Source organism: Esox lucius, chromosome 2 (genome assembly GCF_011004845.1).
Source record: "Esox lucius isolate fEsoLuc1 chromosome 2, fEsoLuc1.pri, whole genome shotgun sequence".
In the NCBI taxonomy this organism is placed as follows: Eukaryota; Metazoa; Chordata; class Actinopteri; order Esociformes; family Esocidae; genus Esox; species Esox lucius.
Genome location: NC_047570.1, coordinates 31332629 through 31352692, shown reverse-complemented (window position 1 = coordinate 31352692; position 20064 = coordinate 31332629). Strand labels below are relative to the sequence as shown.

General features: G+C 39.3%; 1 protein-coding gene across 2 annotated transcripts in view; it reads right to left on the bottom strand.

Annotated features, from left to right (window-relative positions):
- Positions 1-1203: 1203 nt before the first annotated feature.
- The window catches only part of LOC105013985, a 20084-nt gene continuing 1223 nt past the window's right edge, over positions 1204-20064 (bottom strand). Inside the window, exons 2-18 of one of the 2 annotated variants that reach the window (XM_034287829.1) lie at positions 11354-11489; positions 8653-8800; positions 8427-8563; positions 7996-8107; positions 7206-7269; positions 7089-7116; positions 6910-6929; positions 6676-6821; positions 6233-6351; positions 5338-5462; positions 5140-5237; positions 4746-4882; positions 4442-4566; positions 3364-3509; positions 3121-3223; positions 2498-2640; positions 1204-2021 (exon numbers count right to left, since the gene is read on the bottom strand). In XM_034287829.1, the coding sequence (XP_034143720.1) occupies positions 1895-2021; positions 2498-2640; positions 3121-3223; positions 3364-3509; positions 4442-4566; positions 4746-4882; positions 5140-5237; positions 5338-5462; positions 6233-6351; positions 6676-6821; positions 6910-6929; positions 7089-7116; positions 7206-7269; positions 7996-8107; positions 8427-8563; positions 8653-8800; positions 11354-11456 (1881 nt within the window). In that variant the 5' untranslated portion in view covers positions 11457-11489 and the 3' untranslated portion in view covers positions 1204-1894. Of the gene's footprint in view, positions 2022-2497; positions 2641-3120; positions 3224-3363; positions 3510-4441; positions 4567-4745; positions 4883-5139; positions 5238-5337; positions 5463-6232; positions 6352-6675; positions 6822-6909; positions 7117-7205; positions 7270-7995; positions 8108-8426; positions 8564-8652; positions 8801-11353; positions 11490-20064 lie in introns of both variants that reach the window. The other variant, XM_034287824.1, reaches the window with a different exon arrangement.

Below are 20064 nucleotides of genomic sequence, written 5' to 3'. Positions count from 1 at the left end.
CCATTTGAGTACCTTCCCACCAAGCATCTGAACTCCTCTTCCCTTTCCCATGCTTGACCCACTCTTGCAAATGACAAGTTAAAGGTGACCTATTTCATGCATGAATTCAGACTCTATAGATTGAACACCTGTGCAAAGAGGCTTTGTGTACGTGCAGAAGAGGTTTAAATTCAAGGGAGTAGTTTGTCCCTGCTATGATGAAATGTTTCCATTTTGTGTGACAATTTACTCCATTGAGTATTGTGTCTTATTTAGTTGTGCTTACTGTTAAATGCTAAATTGTGCCTAGCATTTGCATTGGGTAAAATGCTGCCGTGCTTATTATGTTATAATGGAACAGTACAGTATGCTAGGAAATGCTGTATGATCCATTGCATGATAATGAGTACTTCAACAAGAAAAGGTGGGAGTAGAGCAGTGGAAAAGTTGACATGCAACTTCAGCTAAATTAACTCAAAAGTTTTCTTTTATTTCTTCTTGCCAGCACAGACTTGCTGATAGCTACGGTAGTGGCTTCTGAAGAGGCTTACTCATACTGGGTTATGACTGAGTAAGAGCATCTGCAAAATGACTATAATGTAAAATGTAATGGGAGGTGAAAAGTGTGAAAGTTATTAATAACTGTATAATCAGTCCAAACTTACATTCCCAAAGAAACCAAATCAAAAACCACAAATCAAAGTTTATTGTTTGCATGAGTTTAGAAAACAATATAGCAGGTGTAGCAAAATGCATTTGACCTTATCTCCTAAACAATTGGTAGGTTTACAATTAATAATGTATAAAACAGACAAATACAAAATAGACAAAACAAACAAATATCTAAGCTTAACATATTTTATGACATCAAATAATTATTGAATGTGTTAAGGTCCATTAAAGCAGTAATATTCAAAGGTACTGTCAAGATGCGGTGAGGATCAGTGCCACCGTCCCGTACACCTCCAGTTCCCATCACTCCACAAACACATCCCGGACTTGTCTTCATGTCACATGTCCTCAACTATTCACACCAGGTCCCAATCCTCTCGTTAGTATGTGTTTAAATGTTTCCCCTCTGCTCCCCACATTTGTCAATCATTGTTGTCACTGTACGTACGTGTAACTGGTGAGTGGTTTCCGTTTTGTGCTGTTTAAAGGATTCAGCCCCTTTCTTTAAGTTTGTTTTTGTATGCTCGTGTTTGTTTTTTTCATTAAAACCTACATCGAGTTCATTTCGCCTGTGCCTGGTTCCTCCACTACCGCCATCCTCCTTACAGGTAGGTTTCAGGTACTGCAGTGTTGTTGATAGAATTGGTGTATATATTTCAGGGTTTTATCCAAAAAAAATTGACAGAGCAAATTTATTGTATGAGACAATAATTAGAAAGATGAAATGCTGACTACATTTAGTTATTTGTTACTTACAGTTCATAGTTAAAGGTTATAAGATTAATTTAAGTTTGTGTTGTTTGATTTGGGGTGGAGTGGGTACGCAATTAACTCTGCATTTAAACACCATTAATAATGTGGGCCCTTCACCGATCTCACACATCCTAAAGTTTTTATTCAGGTAAAACGTTTTATCTACATCACTACATCAAGATTTTGGGAATCTTCTAGATATAAGATTACCAGAACATTCTTATGAGAATTAGCAAATTTTCACATTGAAGAACTGATTGATTACAGAGTCTACCAGTTATTAATGTCCGTTACACGCACAATTCGTACTCTAGGTACAACCCCCAAGAAAATAAACCCAGTAAGATAAAATATAGGCACATGTCAGTGAAGAAATCAATTACATTCCATTTCCATACACTTAACTCTATTTCTGTTCCTTCTTCATCATAATCAATTTTCAACAGATATACGAGGGGTCATACTAGGCCGTTGGCTACCGTGTTGTACTTTAAACACTTGTCTCCAAGATTTCCTGTTTACGAAAGTTCATCACCATTTTTTTCATATCTTGGTCTGCCTTGAGGTCAGTTCTTCTAAGGAGTTTGTCTGTATTTGGATCCTTTGCATTTCGTTGCCTGTAAAAGGGTAAAAAAATGGCTCATCAAGGTTCTGTGTAGCTCAGTTGGTAGAGAATTGTCACAATGCCTGATTTCTGGGTTTGGTACCCACAGAAGGGCATTATTGTTGGATTATGTAAATATTTATTTCAGTAATGTATGAACTACCATGTAGGAGACTACAGTGTTGTAATAACGTTGTGGAAACCACTGCTGGCACAACCCTACATTACCAACTTCCATGACTTGGTGTCAACCTGACTCTGTAATAATAGTCTCACCAAGTTTTGTTTGATTTACCCAATAAATGAAACCCAATTAAATAGTTACAAATTTCCCAATTCCAATAGTCTGGTATAAGAAATTGGAAAAGAAAGTAAACCCCTTTGAATATGGTCACGTCAAAAACACCTGGCCAGATAAGGAAACTGCAATGACATTAAAACATATATCATTAAAAATGTAGATTCATTGTCCAGCTCTAACAAACTTACGTTTTTATATGCTTTTCAATTGCTTTTCGCTCATAGATGGTTCCATATTTTGTTTTTACTGGATCAACAAACATCTTCTTAGATAATGGACATATCAGATGTGGAGGAATGTATGTCCCAGTCAACTCTTGACCCACCAAGTTCTGTAAATAAACAAGGAAAGTATAATGGAACACTCCACTGCTGCTTGCAGTTTTTTCTTACTGTTCAAACAAATATAGAACTTGTACATTTCATTTCAGGGGTGGAAATACTGTTACAAAAATGTAGAATTTAATTTAAAGAAAAGCAGTAACAAAATAATTTATGAATTGATAACTGATACATTTTTGAATATAAAATTATCAAATGGCAAACTGGCCATGTTCACATTCTTCTACCCCGTATACATTCAGATTTAACTGCAATTTATTTGCATGATGTGGTTGATAATAAGGACAACATTATTGTACCCCAGCACAAAGAAATATCCCAGAACTGGCATGGTTTTGAAATGTATACAGTGCATTTCTAACTCGCACGTTTCCATCCTTTCTTGGTTTTCCTTCATTGAAAACGTAATTCATTGTAGTTTAATGAATTACATAAAGTCTGAACAGAAAAAACTAAACAAATCCATTCACCTTCTCCAAATCATCCATTGATTTGCCTGCAACTTTCTCTGTGTTTTTCTTGGCCTCCGTTTCATACTTTCCTCTGCTGGTCAGGTACTCCTCTGCCAAAACACTTTTTCAAGAATTGTTTTTATTAGATAAAATTGATGTAGACATATCATTTCATCATATCACTCTGTGTAATTCATTATTTGATTACCTATCACCTTTCAAATGTGAGCCTACAGTGAATTAAAACATTAGTTAGTCAACCTGTCCAGTGGGTCTGCAGGTTCAGGGGCGATGAGCAGTCCATACACGGCATCCAACATCTCTCTCATGGTTACATGGGCGGAGTAGTTCCGGTCAAATATGTTGTGGCAGATACGGCCCACGGTGTTAATGTTGCAGTGGTACACCTCGGACCAGGTTAAGGATTTGTTCAGTTTATGAATTTGAAAGAGAAGAATGACAGAAGGTCCCTTAACATGTAAGATTATTATGAACTCCCACAGGGTATAAAACTCTTGGGGTTATGGTAACTTAAAATGTGTTAAATTCAGTGAATTCAGGAAGTGAACCTAAATTCCATTACCCCTGTGATTATCACCAAGTGAGATCTAATTTCTTGGGTGCCACATCTCTCAGGAAATCAAGTACAGGTTAAAATGTGGTCTGAAGGTGGGTATCTTCACATTAGCTAATCTAGTTAAGCAAGTACAGGTAACATAGGATCATTCATTAGAAAGAGTTCGGAGAACTGATGTGGCAGGATAAGAGAATTAACATGGCATGGTAGGATCATTACCGTGGCAGGTTAGAAGACCAAAGAGTTGGGGTCAGCTAAAATGATACATGGAAGCATGGCCTCTCTACAAATCTAACAGGATCTCTATGGGCCTTACACTGTAAAAAATATTGTAGTTAACTGGAACCACTCACTTTCACACCCTCTGTTCACCTGTGTTGTCTTGTCTCACCCCCACCAGGTGTCTCCCACCTCTTCGTTAACTCTGCCTATTTAACCTGTCTTCTCTGTTTGTTCCAGTTGCCAGTTCGTCTTGTCTGTACCTTCACCGAGATAACCAGTGATAACCAGACCCCTGCTTGTCTACCTGCTCTACTCTTCTGCTCATCGTCCGTCTGTACATTTGCAGAGATCACCTGTGTACTGAACCCCTGCCCGTTTTGACTGCTCCGTTCTTGCTTGCCGACCCAGTTCTATTAAACAGCTTAACGGTAGTTCCTGCCTCCTGTGTCGTGCATTTGGGTCCACACCCGAGTGCATCAGCATTTGCTAAATAGCTAAAATGCTAAATGTAAAATGTAGTAATTTGTTTTGGAAGGATACAGGTGTGACAAAGCGCATTAGTGGAGGTTTGACTGGGTACTCGGCGCCAAACTGACAGTACAGTTCAAACACTCCATCCTCGTAAGGTGTATCAGGGGGTCCCTGCAGGAGAATCTTCCAAAATGCTGAAAAAGTATGAAATCCGAGGGGTTAAATGTTTGAGACAATATTATATAAATTACCTGGATGACATGACTTTGAGAATTATCAATTAATGATGCTTCTACCAAGAAAAAATTATAAAATAGCCTATAAAACAAAGTAATATTACACCCCAATTGAGAAAAAGTGAATTTAGTCTTACTGAAATCGGACTCTGACGGCAAAACTGTGCAGAATGGATGTGGATCACAGTGCAGGCTCTTCAGCTCTTCCAGAATGCGCTTGTCCTTCTCCAAAAAGCGTCCGCTCTTCGATTCCAGGATCTTCTTTTTTAATGCACTAATTAAAAATATATAATAATCAATGGAAGATACTGTACCATGCCTAAGCTGAAGCATGATTAGTTTTTTTGTTCAAGGTTTTTTTTCTTGCACAATCACCTCAATGTCACATGATGCTGATCTACAGTACAGTTACTACACAGTGGTTGGCATTAGGTTGTGAATGTGATTTCAAATTCATTAATAAATTCATATATTCTCTGGTATAGAATTTTAAAAACCTTTTTTTTTTTATCCACATAAAAGACCTCTTACTTCGCAGTCACAGTCACTTTATTTTGTAGTTCACAGGGTTGAGTTACTTCAGGTTCCTCATCATAGCCACAGATGGCAAAGAGCGCAAGCAAAACACTCTATAAAATGAATAAAAGAGCATTATTTATTGCAACCATTACTATAAGTGTACATTTTTTATGTAAACTAAGTATATTTTACCCATTTTACAGATCCTACCTTACTAGTAATGGTTGATGGGTTGGCTTTCTTCTTTGGCTTCCTCAGTTCTAAAGACAGAACTGTTTCCATTTCAAAGAGCTTTAGACCATCTTTACTGGTCTCTGGTTTGAAACAACAACCTCCTACAACAAGAAATGGATAGAATTCTTCACCATTCTTAATTTTACATCACATTTTGGCACATTATCTGCATTACTGTAATTAATTGGTCCAATACATAAAACCCTATTATGTCATTTCTGTTACTAGCAAACAGCCCTGATGTTCAGCTTTGGTAAGCTAAAGGTTTAATCAACAGTCTTTCCAGGTCCTTGAGATCCTTCAGATCTGATATAAAAAAAAAATTTACATAAAATTGTGGACATGCAGAGATGTTATAAGTTACTTTAACTTTTACATTAAGTAACTTTGGGTTACTTCAAAGTAATTTACAACATTGGGAACTTCCAATACAGAGCTTTGCTTTGGATGGGTTTGGAGATTTTTTTTAAATAATGTCAGTATTCCAAATTTTTTACTGTTTTTAAAGTTTTTGACTACCTTTTTGAAAAAACCCAAAAACATGTTCCCAAATCATTTTACAAGACTGAGAAAAGTTTGGCAGGAAGTTCTCAGAATTGAATATTCATTGTCAACAAGAAGATCTATGGATAATCAAATACCCATATGCTGTCTTTACCAAATAAATCTCCTTCAAATAATATATTTAAATAAAAGGTCCTAAAGAAACACATTTTACTTTACCAAACTGAACACGATTCAAACCTTCAAAGTAATAAAGCAACAATTTCCCGATCGAACAATCTATCCCAGAGTGAGGGATACACTTCAAGTGAGTAGTTAATCATAAAATAATGGATATGCATTACATAATCACTGTAAAAGCAAATACCTGTTGCTTTGCTGATTCCACACAGTATATTGTTCTCTACCTTTCCAACAATGATGGCATCAACAGTGATGTTAGAGTTGATCAATCTGGTTGTAACGGCCTCTGGCTTTGATGCTGACCTATAACAAAAGAAATTGTGTTGGTGAAAATAAAGTGACATCTATAAAACTACAGAGACATATGTTGTGTCACACAGTCAACATCATTATAGAAGAAGAAGCACTGTATTGGGCATTTATTACTGAAATGTTGGATAAGAAAAATAGCCATTATCAGTTGTCTTTTAAGCTAAAGAACATATCATTCTTCGCTTAAAAGAGTCAACCTCCAAAAAGGATGTAAAGTGGTCCAATGAGGTAGCCTTTTAAATACTCACTTCAAATAGTTTCCCTAACTTAACTACATAATGCAACTTTATGGAATACTTCAGAAATCACTTTTACCCCACATCATTCCCATCTGTGAGACATATGATGCGAAGTCTGCAGTCTGGAAATAGGACCTGAACCTTTTCCAGTTCAGATATGCCGTGATCCAAGGCGTCATACAGGAGAGTGCGTCCCTGTGCCTTAAGTTTGTGTATGTATTCCTATAAGAGCCAACAATGTTTATTTAAAGTATGATTACTTATTGAGAGCTGTTTCAATTAAATAATAAATTATCGCAAATATATTTACCTTAAAGGTCTCCAGCGTCTCTGTAAATGTGTGGAGAGTTTTAACAGAAGAATCAAACTTCACCAAGCTAATGACATGATGAAAGCCATATGCCATGCTTCTCTGTGCAAAGTTGTCAAAGAGCTGTTTGATTGCATCAATACGTTTCATTTGGATTTCTGAATCATAACATTCCTCACTCATGGAGGAGCTTGAATCCATTAGCACCTGTAAAAAGTTATAGATTATAATTGTTGGTTTGCAGTTATACTAATCAAAATATTTTAAAATGCTATCATTCTTGGTTAGATTATTACCAAAATAGCCTCTTGAGGAGTCCTGGTGGTCATGAATGTCTGGTCACTTCTGACATCTCTCAACCTAAAGTAAAAACATTCAGCAATGATGGGACATGGGAAATGTATGGAAACTTATTAAAATAGGTCTAGGATCTAGCAGTAGGAAAAAATTATATTGTAAAGGTCAGACAATGTATGGTATATTTCCAACATCAACATGAAACCAAAAACAAATATTCCCAAAACATCCAAAGAACCAACATTTTCAGTGGGTACCGACAAGCCAGCATTGAAGTTGATTTCAGATATAACAGAGTCCACCAACTACAATAGGATTGTGTGCTTGCTCAGAAAAACGTATATGTTAAAGGAGAATAATGACAAATATCCGAATTTGTTCATAAATCGCTTAAAGTAATTGTCGGACAGTCTCTCTACGTATGCAACTCTAGCACTCAGAGAGAGCAGGGTCCAGTTAGGGAGAGTGCAGTGTCATCTGGTTATATTGCTCTCCCCTCACAAAAAAGATCTGATGGAACTTTGTTGAATAAAAATTATCTATCTGAAAAACAAATGCTCTGCCAAAGGGAAAACAACTAAATTGGGGAACCCCAATCAGTTGTGGCAGACACCATAAACATTTGATGTGATAAATTAAGGTTGACCTTTACTAACATCTTTGCCACAGCACAAGCAATGAGCCGTTTTGGAGATGTTAGAAAATGTAGGATCTTGGAAATGTTTTAGATATTCATCGTTATTCCCCTTTAATTCAACATTCTCAACAGTTCTCTGTAAGGGTACTCACTTATTTGCCAACTCATCCACATTCACAGTGATGGATTTTCCAGTTAAGCAATCATGAACAATGACCAGCTGAGGAGTCATTTTGTTTTTACTGATGTAAACACCAAGGTTATCTGTGAAGAATAGATATTTATATTAAAAAAACTACAAAAACAACAATTATCCTGGACACTCGGAAGATGGTTAAAGGCGGTTGAAATGCTTCTGAATGATACAGTATTTAAATGTTACTCTACTAGTTTCTAGAGCCTGCTGGTTTTCTGTTCTACCTCATTAATTGCACCAACATGGTGTCCCAGGTGTAAAAAAGTCCCTGATTAGAGGGTTGGAAAAAGAAAAATGGAAGTGGAACTGGCCTTGAGATCCAGAGTTGAATACCACTGAAGTACATAATTAAATATAAAATATTTACAAGGCCCGGTAGTAGCCTACCTTCTTGCAAGAAAACGAGACGAGGTCCTTCCACTCCTAAATCCTTTAACAGCAATGGTGGAGTCACCATCAGGTGAGGGTATTTTTTCAATTCTTCATTCAAGTTGCCAAAAGTCTTCGTTACATTTATCTGAAAGCTTTTAATGTTATCAAAATATGTTATCAAAATTACACCAATATGAATTGAAATACTGGTTGACAAATGCAAAGGATTAAAATACATTACTTCTGACAAGTCACAAGATCCTGAGAAATCCAAAGAGGGAATGTTGTGAAGAATGGAGGCAGACTAAGCAACATCTTTTCAACATCAGTGGCTCTCTTCATTGACATAACACTCAGGTTCTCAGAACAGTTTGGGATTCTTTCATCATCTAAGCAATTAGAAAACAGTGTACGGTATTATGCAATTAGAAAATATCATGCTGAATTAAATGTGTAAGTGCCAACTTTCCAAATGTACAATAACAATAAAATTAAATATTATTCTAATCATATTACACATACATACATACATACATACACACACACACACACACACACACACACACACACACACACACACACACACACACATATATATATATATATATATATATATATATATATATATATATATATATAAATACCAGCACCTGTATGTGTGTATATATATATATACATACAGGTGCTGGTCATAAAATTAGAATATCATCAAAAAGTTGATTTATATCAGTAATTCCATTCAAAAAGTGAAACTTGTATAATGTATACATTCGTTCCACACAGACTGATATATTTCAACTGACACCTAATGAAAACCTCAAATTCAGTATCTCAGGAAATTTGAATATTGTGAAAAGTTTCAATATTGAAGACACCTGGTGCCACACTCTAATCAGCTAATTAACCCAAAACACCTGCAAAGGCCTTTAAATGGTCTCTCAGTCTAGTTCTGTAGGCTACACAATCATGGGGAAGACTGCTGAGTTGACAGCTGTCCAAAAGACGACCACTGACACCTTGTACAAGGAGGGCAAGACACAAAAGGTCATAGCTAAAGAGGCTGGCTGTTCACAGAGCTCTGTGTCCAAGCACATTAATAGCGAGGTGAAGGGAAGGGAAAGATGTGGTAGAAAAAAGTGTACAAGCAATAGGGATAACAGCACCCTGGAGAGGATTGTGAAACAAAACCCATTCAAAAATGTGGGGGAGATTCACAAAGAGTGGACTGCAGCTGGAGTATGTTCTCTGATGAAAGTAAATTATGCATTTCCTTTGGAAATCATGGTCCCAGAGTCTGGAGGAAGAGAGGAGAGGCACAGAATCCACGTTGCTTGAAGTCCAGTGTAAAGTTTCCACAGTCAGTGATGGTTTGGGGTGCCATGTCATCTGCTGATGTTGGTCCACTGTGTTTTCTGAAGTCCAAGGTCAACGCAGCCATCTACCAGGAAGTTTTAGAGCACTTCATGCTTCCTGCTGCTGACCAGCTTCATGGAGATGCAGATTTCATTTTCCAACAGGACTTGGCACCTGCACACAGTGCCAAAGCTACCAGTACATGGTTTAAGGACCATGGTATCCCTGTTCTTAATTGGCCAGCAAACTCGCCTGACCTTAACACTATAGAAAATCTATGGGGTAATGTGAAGAGGAAGATGCGATACGCCAGACCCAACAATGCAGAAGAGCTGAAGGCGACTATCAGAGCAACCTGGGCTCTCATAACACCTGAGCAGTGCCACAGACTGATCGACTCCATGCCACGCCGCATTGCTGCAGTAATTCAGGCAAAAGGAGCCCCAACTAAGTATTGAGTGCTGTACATGCTCATACTTTTCATGTTTATACTTGGCCAACATTTCAAAAAATCTTTTTTTTGTATTGGTCTTAAGTAATATTCTAATTTTCAGACATACTGAATATGGGATTTTCATTAGTTCATCACAATTATGTATGAATATACATGCAATTTGCAATTACAGAGATTATACATTTCCTGTAGTTCTTGACCAGGTTTACACACACTGCAGTTTTACACACCAGGTTTACACACATCTGACTTTATGCACACAAAAGGCCTATTTCTCTCAAATATTGTTCACAAATCAGTCTAAATCTGTGTTAGTGAATATTTCTCCTTTGCCGAGATAATCCATCAACCTCACAGGTGTGGCATATCAATATGCTGATTAGACAGCATGATTATTGCACAGGTGTGCCTTAGGCTGGCCACAATAAAAGGCCACTCTAAAATGTGCAGTTCCATCACACAGCACAATGCCACAGATGAGGGGCCACGCAATTGGCATGTTGACTGCAGGAATGTCCACCAGAGCTGTTGCCCGTGAATTGAAAGTCCATGTGTTCCTGTCATTCCCTGCAAAGGATTCTTGACAAAGTATTAAACATTTAAATTGTATTTATGATTATATTATTTTGTCCAATTACGTTTGAGCCCCTGATATAAGGGGACTGTGTATTCAAATGGTTGCAATTCCTTTTTGTTTAACCCCTAGAATTAAAGCTGAAAGTTTGCACTTCAACTGCATCTCGGTTGTTTCATTTCAAATCCATTGTGGTGGCATACAGAGCCAAAAGTATTAAAATTGTGTCAGTGTGTGAATATTTCCAGACCTAACTCTATAAAGTTGTAAAAAAATTTTTACAGAGCCAAGACTACATAATTGTACATAATGTTAATCTGTCCAAATATGTTTTGAACAATTAAATAGTGGGACCATTTATAAAACATGCTGTAATTTATTCAATACTTTAATCTCTTAGTCATCGGATCATTTTAAATCCAAAATGGTGGAATACAGAGCCAAAAAAACATGTCACTATCTTAAATAATTTTTCAATGTTGCTATTAGGGATTGCATGGCATGCAATGCATATTGCTACAATTAACTTACCACATGTGTTATGTTGCAGATGGAATTTACCTTTAATTTTCTGCATTACATACTGTCTTTCAAAGACATCCGGAACACCAGGTATTTTAACTGGTTCACTTAGCCGCTCGCCTGTTTCAGATGTCAAAGTCATTGATGCATAATTCTCATGTTCTGAACTCTCTCCCTGGGGAAAATAGAAATACAATCATAAAACATAATAATTTAATAACAACAAATCAAGTTAGTGTCTTCCAATCAAAACTGAGACTTTTAAAGGTGATGTCATTTTGATGACGTTATGCATACACTATTACGAAAAAGCACAAGCATTCAAAACTGAATTCTCAGAAACTGGGTATCTTCCCTGTTGATGCTCTGCCACCATCTTCAATTCTGGATATTTCTTTGTGTTTAGCAGTAATTTAAGCATCAATGTTCTGTTGCGGTCTATTTTCTAAATGGTTCATCCAATATGGATGAAAATACGTTTAAAGCAGATAATCTACACTTCATCATTGTATCCTTTAAAATCCAAAGAGCTGAAGTACACAGAGAAAACAATAAAACTTGTTTCACTGCCCAAATACTCATGAACTTCACTGTAGATTGGTGGCCATTACAGGTCCACAGTGTAAAAGTATAAAAGCATTCTTATATTTGAGGCCAAGTTATTAGGGAGTTCCTGCTAGCAACTGTTCATCAATAATTCGTTTTTGCTTGCTCTTTGGGAATTGAGGCTTTCTGTCATCTCATTTGATTATTATGGGAGGGGCCTAATAGCCAAATACACATTTTTATTTAATCACATAATTGTCTACACTCCTACCTCAGCCTTGGGCCAAGACCCATGTAACAACCAAACAACCCTGAATGCACAACAGAGGCTTACTCTTAACGAGGCACAACTGCACCCACTCAGGCCTTATGTGGGGGGGAGAAGACTCTCAATGCCTGCAAGACTAAGGAGATGATCGTGGATTTCAGGAAACGGCAGAGGGGGGGTCATGTCCCAGTACATATCGATGGAGCTGAAGTGGAGAGAGTCTCTGAATTCAGGTTTCTCAGTGTGTTCATCAAAGATGAACTCACTTGGTCCAGGCAAGCGAATTTGGTTGTGAAAACTGCCCAAAAACAACTATAGTTCCTCAGGAGACTCAATAAGTTTGGCATGTCTGTAAACTCCCATCAACTTCTACAGGTGCACCATTGAAAGCATCCTCTGAGGCTGCATTACTGCCTGGTACGGCAGCGGCTCTGCTGACATCTCCCCTCCATGCAAGGCATCTACCATACACGATGCCTGAGGAAACCACAGAACTTAATCAAAGAATACAGCCACCCACGCTATTGTTTGTTCATACTGCTGCCACCTGGTATACGCCACCGGCACATCAGGGCACATACTTCCAGACTCACAATCAGTTACCCCCACTTTTTTCCTTTTTTTTCCTTTTTCTAATGCATAATTTCACACTCAATCACACAAACTCACACAAAAAAGACACATAATACAGACAGAAAAACAATACTGTTGTAAGCGATGCGTTGTCCCTTGCTTTTATATCCGGGAGATATGAGGGACCATGCTCCAGGAAAACCAAAAAAACAGTCGGCTTGAGTGAGACTGTAACAATGTGTACAGTTGGGAATCCAGTGCATTTGTCTGAGTGACACTTGACAACCTCCCCGGACCTGGAAAGCACTACATGTTCTTGGTCTAGTCATTGTGCTATTAATTCAGCACAGATCTGTCACGTCCTGGCTGTGCTCCTTGCCATCTCTGCGCTGGGCTCGGGGCATAGCCAGGACAGGACAGGAGGTGGCATCTAGCCACCTCTAATCCTTTTTGGTTTCCCCAATTGGAGGCAGGTGTTGGTTATTGCCTCCAATTGGGGACCCTATTTAAGTTCAGTGTGTTGGCCATGTGGGTGTGGTTCATTTTGGTTTTCCTGTTTTCAGTTAAGCCCACGGCACTGGTTGCTGCCTTTTGTTTGTTGTATTTGGTTCTTTTCCTTCATTAAAACATGGATTACTGGGACAACCTCGACTCTGCACCTGTGTCTCTCTACTACCACAACCTCATCCGTGACAAGATCCTGTTTCTGGGTTACATACATATGTATGTATATATTTTGGATTGTGACCAGATGTACGACTGTGCTTGTCTTAGGTTGTCCCGATATCACAGTTGGGATCTTACCCGGTAACCAGCCCTCTTCAATATCAAAAAGATTTTCCCAAATGTTTTTAATACTGTAGGGTGCCGCAGTTAGACTTTTTGTAGCAAGATGGAAGAGTTAAATTTTACGGTTTATGTTAGTCCGGTTTCACCATGCATGATCTTACATAGATGGTCGACCAGGAGATTCATTGCTTTCAATTTAAATTGTATTTCTCTATTTGTCTGGTATGGCTGTAATGAGTTGGTTATACCTCTGAAGTGAGCATGTTTCATCATATGCTTGTTTGAGTTGCTCATGAGTGATAAGTTTCCATCTTTGTTTGTGATGTCTTTAAGACACAAGATACCATTCTTGTACATTTTTTCAATGGAAATTGGTTTGTTTTCAATTAATATATTTGAGTTTAGCCATATAATTTGGTGAAAGATTTGTTCAAGCTGTTCAGAGGGATGGAATTGGAAATGTAACTGGCTTTACATAGATTCCTTCATAAAGGTTGATGGTTCAAATAATGTACCAATGTCTATCAGTTTAAAATGGCACATTTTAATCTGCAGTATGGCAAAGAGTCCATCTTTAAACATGAGCCTGTGTTATTAGTCTACTTGAGAACCAGTTTGAATTCAGATTAATTTTGGTACAATTGAAACTTTAAGTGATTGATTTAAAGCTCTGACATTTATTAGTTTCACCCCACACATTTCATATTCATTATATAAATATTTTTGTTTTATTTTATCTAGCTTAGCATTCCAGATCAAATCTAATATCATTTTTTCACAGGACTTAAAAATATACTCTCCTGGCATAGGGAGTGTCATGAATAAATGTGTGAACTGGGATAATACAAGTGAGTTTACTAGAGTAACCTTGCCATAGATAAGTGTATTCCTGCCCAAGATTTTAATATGCGATCGACCTTGGTAATTTTCCTGTCAAAGTAACTAGAAACAAGATTTTCAATACTTTTGGGAAAATGTATACCAAGGACATCTACATCCCCATCATCCATTTGATTGGAAGTTTACAGGGAAGTGTAAAAGGAGCATCCTTTAATTAAAAAAATTATCTTGTTCTGCGTTCGGGTCTTCTGGGATGCCAGAGAAAATCAAATTATACCGCAGCCAGAGCAGAAATTTTCACATTAAGCGTAAGTTAATTGTCAGTATCAGTGGATCAATCATCCATCCATCCATCCATTCATCATCTTCTGCTTATCCGGGGCCGGGTCGCGGGGGCAGCAGTCTAAGCAGGGATGCCCAGACTTCCCTCTCCCCAGACACTTCCTCCAGCTCTTCCGGGGGGACACAGAGGCGTTCCCAGGCCAGCCGGGAGACATAGTCCCTCCAGCTGGTCCTAGGTCTTCCCCGGGGTCTCCTCCCGGTGGGACGGGACCGGAACACGTTCCCAGGAAGGGAAGTGGGACCACCACCCCGGTCTGCCATCCCACGCTCGGCAGGCCCAAGCGTACTGTAAGGGTCTGCTGGGAATGTCTGGCCGAGTCTCCTGTCAGAGAGATTTTTAACTCCCACCTCCGGCAGAGCTTTGACTGGATCCCGAGGGAGGCTGGAGATATTGAGTCCGAGTGGACCATATTCTCCACCGCCATTGTCGAATCGGCCGCTCGGAGCTGTGGCCGTAAGGTCTCCGGTGCCTGTTGAGGCGGCAATCCCCGAACCCGGTGGTGGACACCGGAAGTAAGGGATGCTGTCAAGCTGAAGGAGGAGTCCTATTAGGCCTGGTTGGCTTGTGGTACTCCTGAGGCTGCTGATGGGTACCGACAGGCCAAGCGGACTGCAGCCTGGGTGGTTGTGGAGGCAAAAACTCGGGCCTGGGAGGAGTTCGGTGAAGCCATGGAGAAGGACTATCGGCTGGCCTCAAAGAGATTATGGCAAACCATCCGGTGCCTCAGGAGAGGGAAACAGTGCCCTACCAACGCTGTTTACAGTAGAGGTGGGCAGCTGTTGACCTCAACTGGGGATGTCATCGAGCGGTGGAAGGAGTACTTCGAGGATCTCCTCAATCCCGTCGTCACGTCTTCCATTGAGGAAGCAGAGGATGAGGGCTCAGAGGAGGACTCGTCCATCACCCGGGCTGAAGTCACAGAGGTGGTCAAGAATCTCCTTGGTGGCAAGGCACCGGGGGTGGATGAGATCCGCCCTGAGTACCTCAAGTCTCTGGATGTTGTGGGGCTGTCTTGGCTGACACGCCTGTGCAACATCGCATGGCGGTCGTGGACAGTGCCTCTGGGATCAATCAAATGTATTTATAACGCCCTTTTTACAACAGCAGTTGTCACAAAGTGCTTTACAGAGACACCCGGCCTTAAACCCCAAGGAGCAAACAACAGTAGTGTTGGATTTCAGTGGCTAGGAAAAACTCCCTACGAAGGCCGAATTTTAGGAAGAAACCTAGAGAGGACCCAGGCTCAGAGGGGTGACCAGTCCTCTTCTGGCTGTGCCGGGTGAGATATTAAGAGTCCAATTAGAATAATAAATACATTTCTCTGGGCTAAATCCAGAGTCTATTTGATTCAAGACTAGGTCAAAAGTATGACCAGGTGGACAAGGACAAGGACAGCAACGGGCCCCCCAAACCAGGTACTCCGCAGGTGTGGACCAGGACCTCATCTCCTCCTAAGATTTAAAAGTTAGAAAGTGCATTCCTCATATCCCCCAGCACAATAATATAGCAGCGTAACACCTTGGAACTGAGACGGGGGGGTCCAGCGATACTGTGGCCCTACCCGGGGGAGGCCCCGGACAGGGCCCAACAGGCAGGAAATCAATCCACCCACATTGCCAGGCTTCAACCAAAGAAACACCCACCAACCACAACCCCCCTGAAAGACGGCCGAGTATTGTCAGCAGCGTACAGCCCAATTGCACAAGTGCGCAACAGAGAGACAACAACAAGCCAGTGACTCTTCCCCCGAAAGTCATTGGAGGGAGGGCATCCAAGTGGCGACGAGAACCCACCCGGCAAGACAGCAAGGGTGGACAGTATCAAGCCTACTGGTCACCTTCACGCCCCCATGCCAGGCTACACCTAATTATAAACCGTGCTGTAGAGATGAGTTTTTAGTAGACACTTGAAAGTTTGCACTGAGTTTGCATTTATAACCTTAATTGGCAGATCATTCCACAGTAGTAGAGCTCTATGAGAAAAAGCCCTGCCGCCAACTGTTTGTTTAGAAATTCTAGGTACAATTAAAAGGACTGCATCTTGCGATTGTAGGTTATGTGTAGGTATGTATGGCTGGATCATTTCAGCAAGGTAAGTAGGAGCAAGTCCATGTATTGATTTATAGGTTAAGAGTAAAACCTTAAAATCAGCTCTAACCCTAACAGGCAGCCAGTGTAAGGACGCTAGTACAGGAGTAATGTGTTCAAACCTTTTTGTTCTAGTTAGGATTCTAGCAGTCATGTGCAGCACTAATTGAAGTTTATTTATTAGTTTGTCTGGATAACCAGAGAGAAGATCATTGCAGTAATCTAGTCTAGAAGTAACGAAAGCATGGATTAATTTTTCTGCATCAGTTTTTGATAGAAAGTTTAAAATTTTTGCAATGTTTCAAAGATGAAAATAAGCAACTCTTGAGACATATTTTATATGTTCTTCAAAGGAGAGGTCAGGGTAAAGGATAACGCCTAGGTTTTTTACAGTTTTTTGGGAAACGACCATGCAGCCGTCGAGGTTCACAGATCTGCTAACAACGCTATTTGTTTCTTGGGTCCTAAAACGAGCATTTCTGTTTTCCTTGAGTTTAAGAACAAGAAATTCTCTGTCATCCACTTCTTAATATCTGAAACGCATGCTTCCAAAGTAGCTAATTTAGGGGCTTCTCCATGCTTCATTGAAATATATAACTGTGAGTCATCAGCGTAACAGTGAACATTTACATTGTGATTTCGGATTACATCGCCCAGAGGGAGCATATATAGTGAGAACAATAATGGGCCCAGAACTGAGCCTTGAGGAACACCAAAGCATACATTTGACAGAGGATATGCCATCCACACTAACAAACTGATATCTTTCAGATAAATACGATTTAAACCAGGCTAGAACATGTCCACGTTGCCCAATATGGGTTTTCAGTCTCTTTAAGAGAAGGGAGTGATCAATAGTGTCAAAAGCAGCACTAAGATCAAGATGCAACAGGACAGATGCGGAACCTTTGTCCGAGGCCATTAGGTCATTTGTTACCTTCACAAGTGCAGTCTCAGTACTATGATGGGATCTGAAACCGGACTGGAGTATTTCATAAATGTTATTTGTCTTTAGGAAGGCATTCAGTTGTTGGGAAACACATTTTTCTAAGATTTTTAAAAGGAACGGGAGGTTTGATATTGGCCTATAATTGTTTAATATGTCGGGATCCAGATTAGATTTTTTTAGAAGAGGCTTAATTTCCGCTATTTTTAGTGAGTTTGGTACATATCCAGAGGAAAGGGAGCAATTTATTATGTTCAGCATTGGCTGACCTAGCACAGGAAATAGCTCCTTAAGTAATTTTGTTCGAATCGGGTCTAGCTGAGAGTTTGTGGGTTTAGAACTCATTACAAATTTAGTAAATGTGTCGAGCGATACGGTATCAGAAAATTCAAGTGTCCCCATTGACACCTGGTCAGGGAGGTTCAGGACATTTTTAGGACAACTGAGATTTTGAGGACCATAACTATTTAAGGAGTCAGTTATTTGTTTTCTAATGGTGATGATCTTTTCATCAAAGTAGTTAATGTATTCATTACAACTAAAGTGAAGACCCACTTCACTTGCTAAGCTTTGCTTTTTTGTTAACTTTGCAACTGTATAAAAGAGACATTTTGGATTGTTTTTGTTCACCTCAATCAGGTTGGAGAAATAAGCTGATCGAGCAGACGTGAGTGATTTTCGGTATTGTACTGTCTATCCAGTAGGGGTGTGCAAAGCAGCCAGTATTTGTATCTATATTTGTATTTGTTAAGGGGGAAAAGGTATTTGTATTCGAGTAAAATTCAAAATAGGCGTAAAAATTCCTTGGGTTTTTTTGCGTTTCATTAAGCTGCAAACGGGTTCACCCGATTGCAGCGTAATGAAATAATATCCCATCAAACTTCGCTTCCTGAAAGTTATAAATTGCCTTTGGTACCCAGTTAAGGTACAAAAATCTATTAAACAAAATTGTGACTCCGTTAAGTTTTTTCGCTCAGCCGAGTGCTCTCTGTTACTGTGTGGAGAATGGAGATGTGTGGAGCAGCCAGTGTCAGTTACCGCTTTTATTCTTTTCCCCTCCCCCGACTGAACGTCACTCACTCACTCATCCGGGCATGTACTGCGGTCTCATGAGAAAACGCAGCTTTTTGATATAACGGTTTTCTTGTTCCCGAATACAAATATTTTTTTAAGAATTTGTTTGAAATAAGTATTTGTAAAAACCACGTTATTTGTGCCTTTCCGAATACCGTATTCGGGTTCGGCTCCACCCCTACTACCCAGACTAGTCTAAATACTTCCAACTTGGTGGAGCGCCACTTTCGCTCCAATTACCTGGAGGCTTGCTTAAATGCTCTAGCATTGTCTGTGTACCAGGGAGCAAGTTTCTTGTTGCGTATTTCTTTTGTTTTTAGTGGTGCAACTGTGTCTAATGTATTTCGCAGTGTTGAGATTAGATCCTCGATTTGATCGTTTACAGATTTATTTACTCTGTCGTTAATGAGCGAATTTGTAAGAATATCACGGAATTTATTTGTATTCCGAGAATTTATAGTACGGCTTTTGAAACTCATTGTTTGCGGAGCAAGTGGATTTCTTGTTTTAACGGTAGCTGAATGTAATACGACAGTGATCCGATAATCCAGGATTTTGGGGGAAATTATTAGATCTACAATATCTATTTCTCGTGACAGAACTAAATCTAAGGTGTGATTGTGGCAATGTGTTGGACCTGAGACATGTTGGTTAAAACCCATTGTGGATCATTGGACTTTTCCATATGAATACAAAAATCGCCAAAAATTAGAATACTCTGCCATGACTACAAGGTTACAAGAATTCTGGAAACTCATGAGGAACATTATGTATGGCCCGGGGGGTATAGCTATGTAAAACGATTTATCGGCCTGATTAACTTTCATTAGTAAAACTTCAAAAGAATGAAAATCAGTGATGTTTGAGAGTAAATTTATATTTACTGTCATAAATATTAGCGACACCCCCTCCTTTTCGGGATGCAGGAGGGATATGATCACTATATAACCAGGAGGAGAGGCCTCATTTAAGGCAGTGAATTAATTAAGCTTTAGCCACGTTTCACATAAACCAATAACATCTAGTTTATGGTCAGATATTAATTCATTTACGGCAACTGCCTTTGGAGCAAGGGATCTAACATTTAGTAGTCCCATTTTGAGATGCGAGGTGATAGTCATTTTTATTTGTGACCGAGGCGGAGGAAGGCTTTATCTTAATAAGGTTGTTTTTGTTAGCACTACCTTGTTTAACTTTTCTCAGCCTGGAACGAGTCACAGGTGCAATAGGTAAAGCTTTACTAACTACTCTGGCTATGCTTTCGACAGACTCCACTATGCTAGC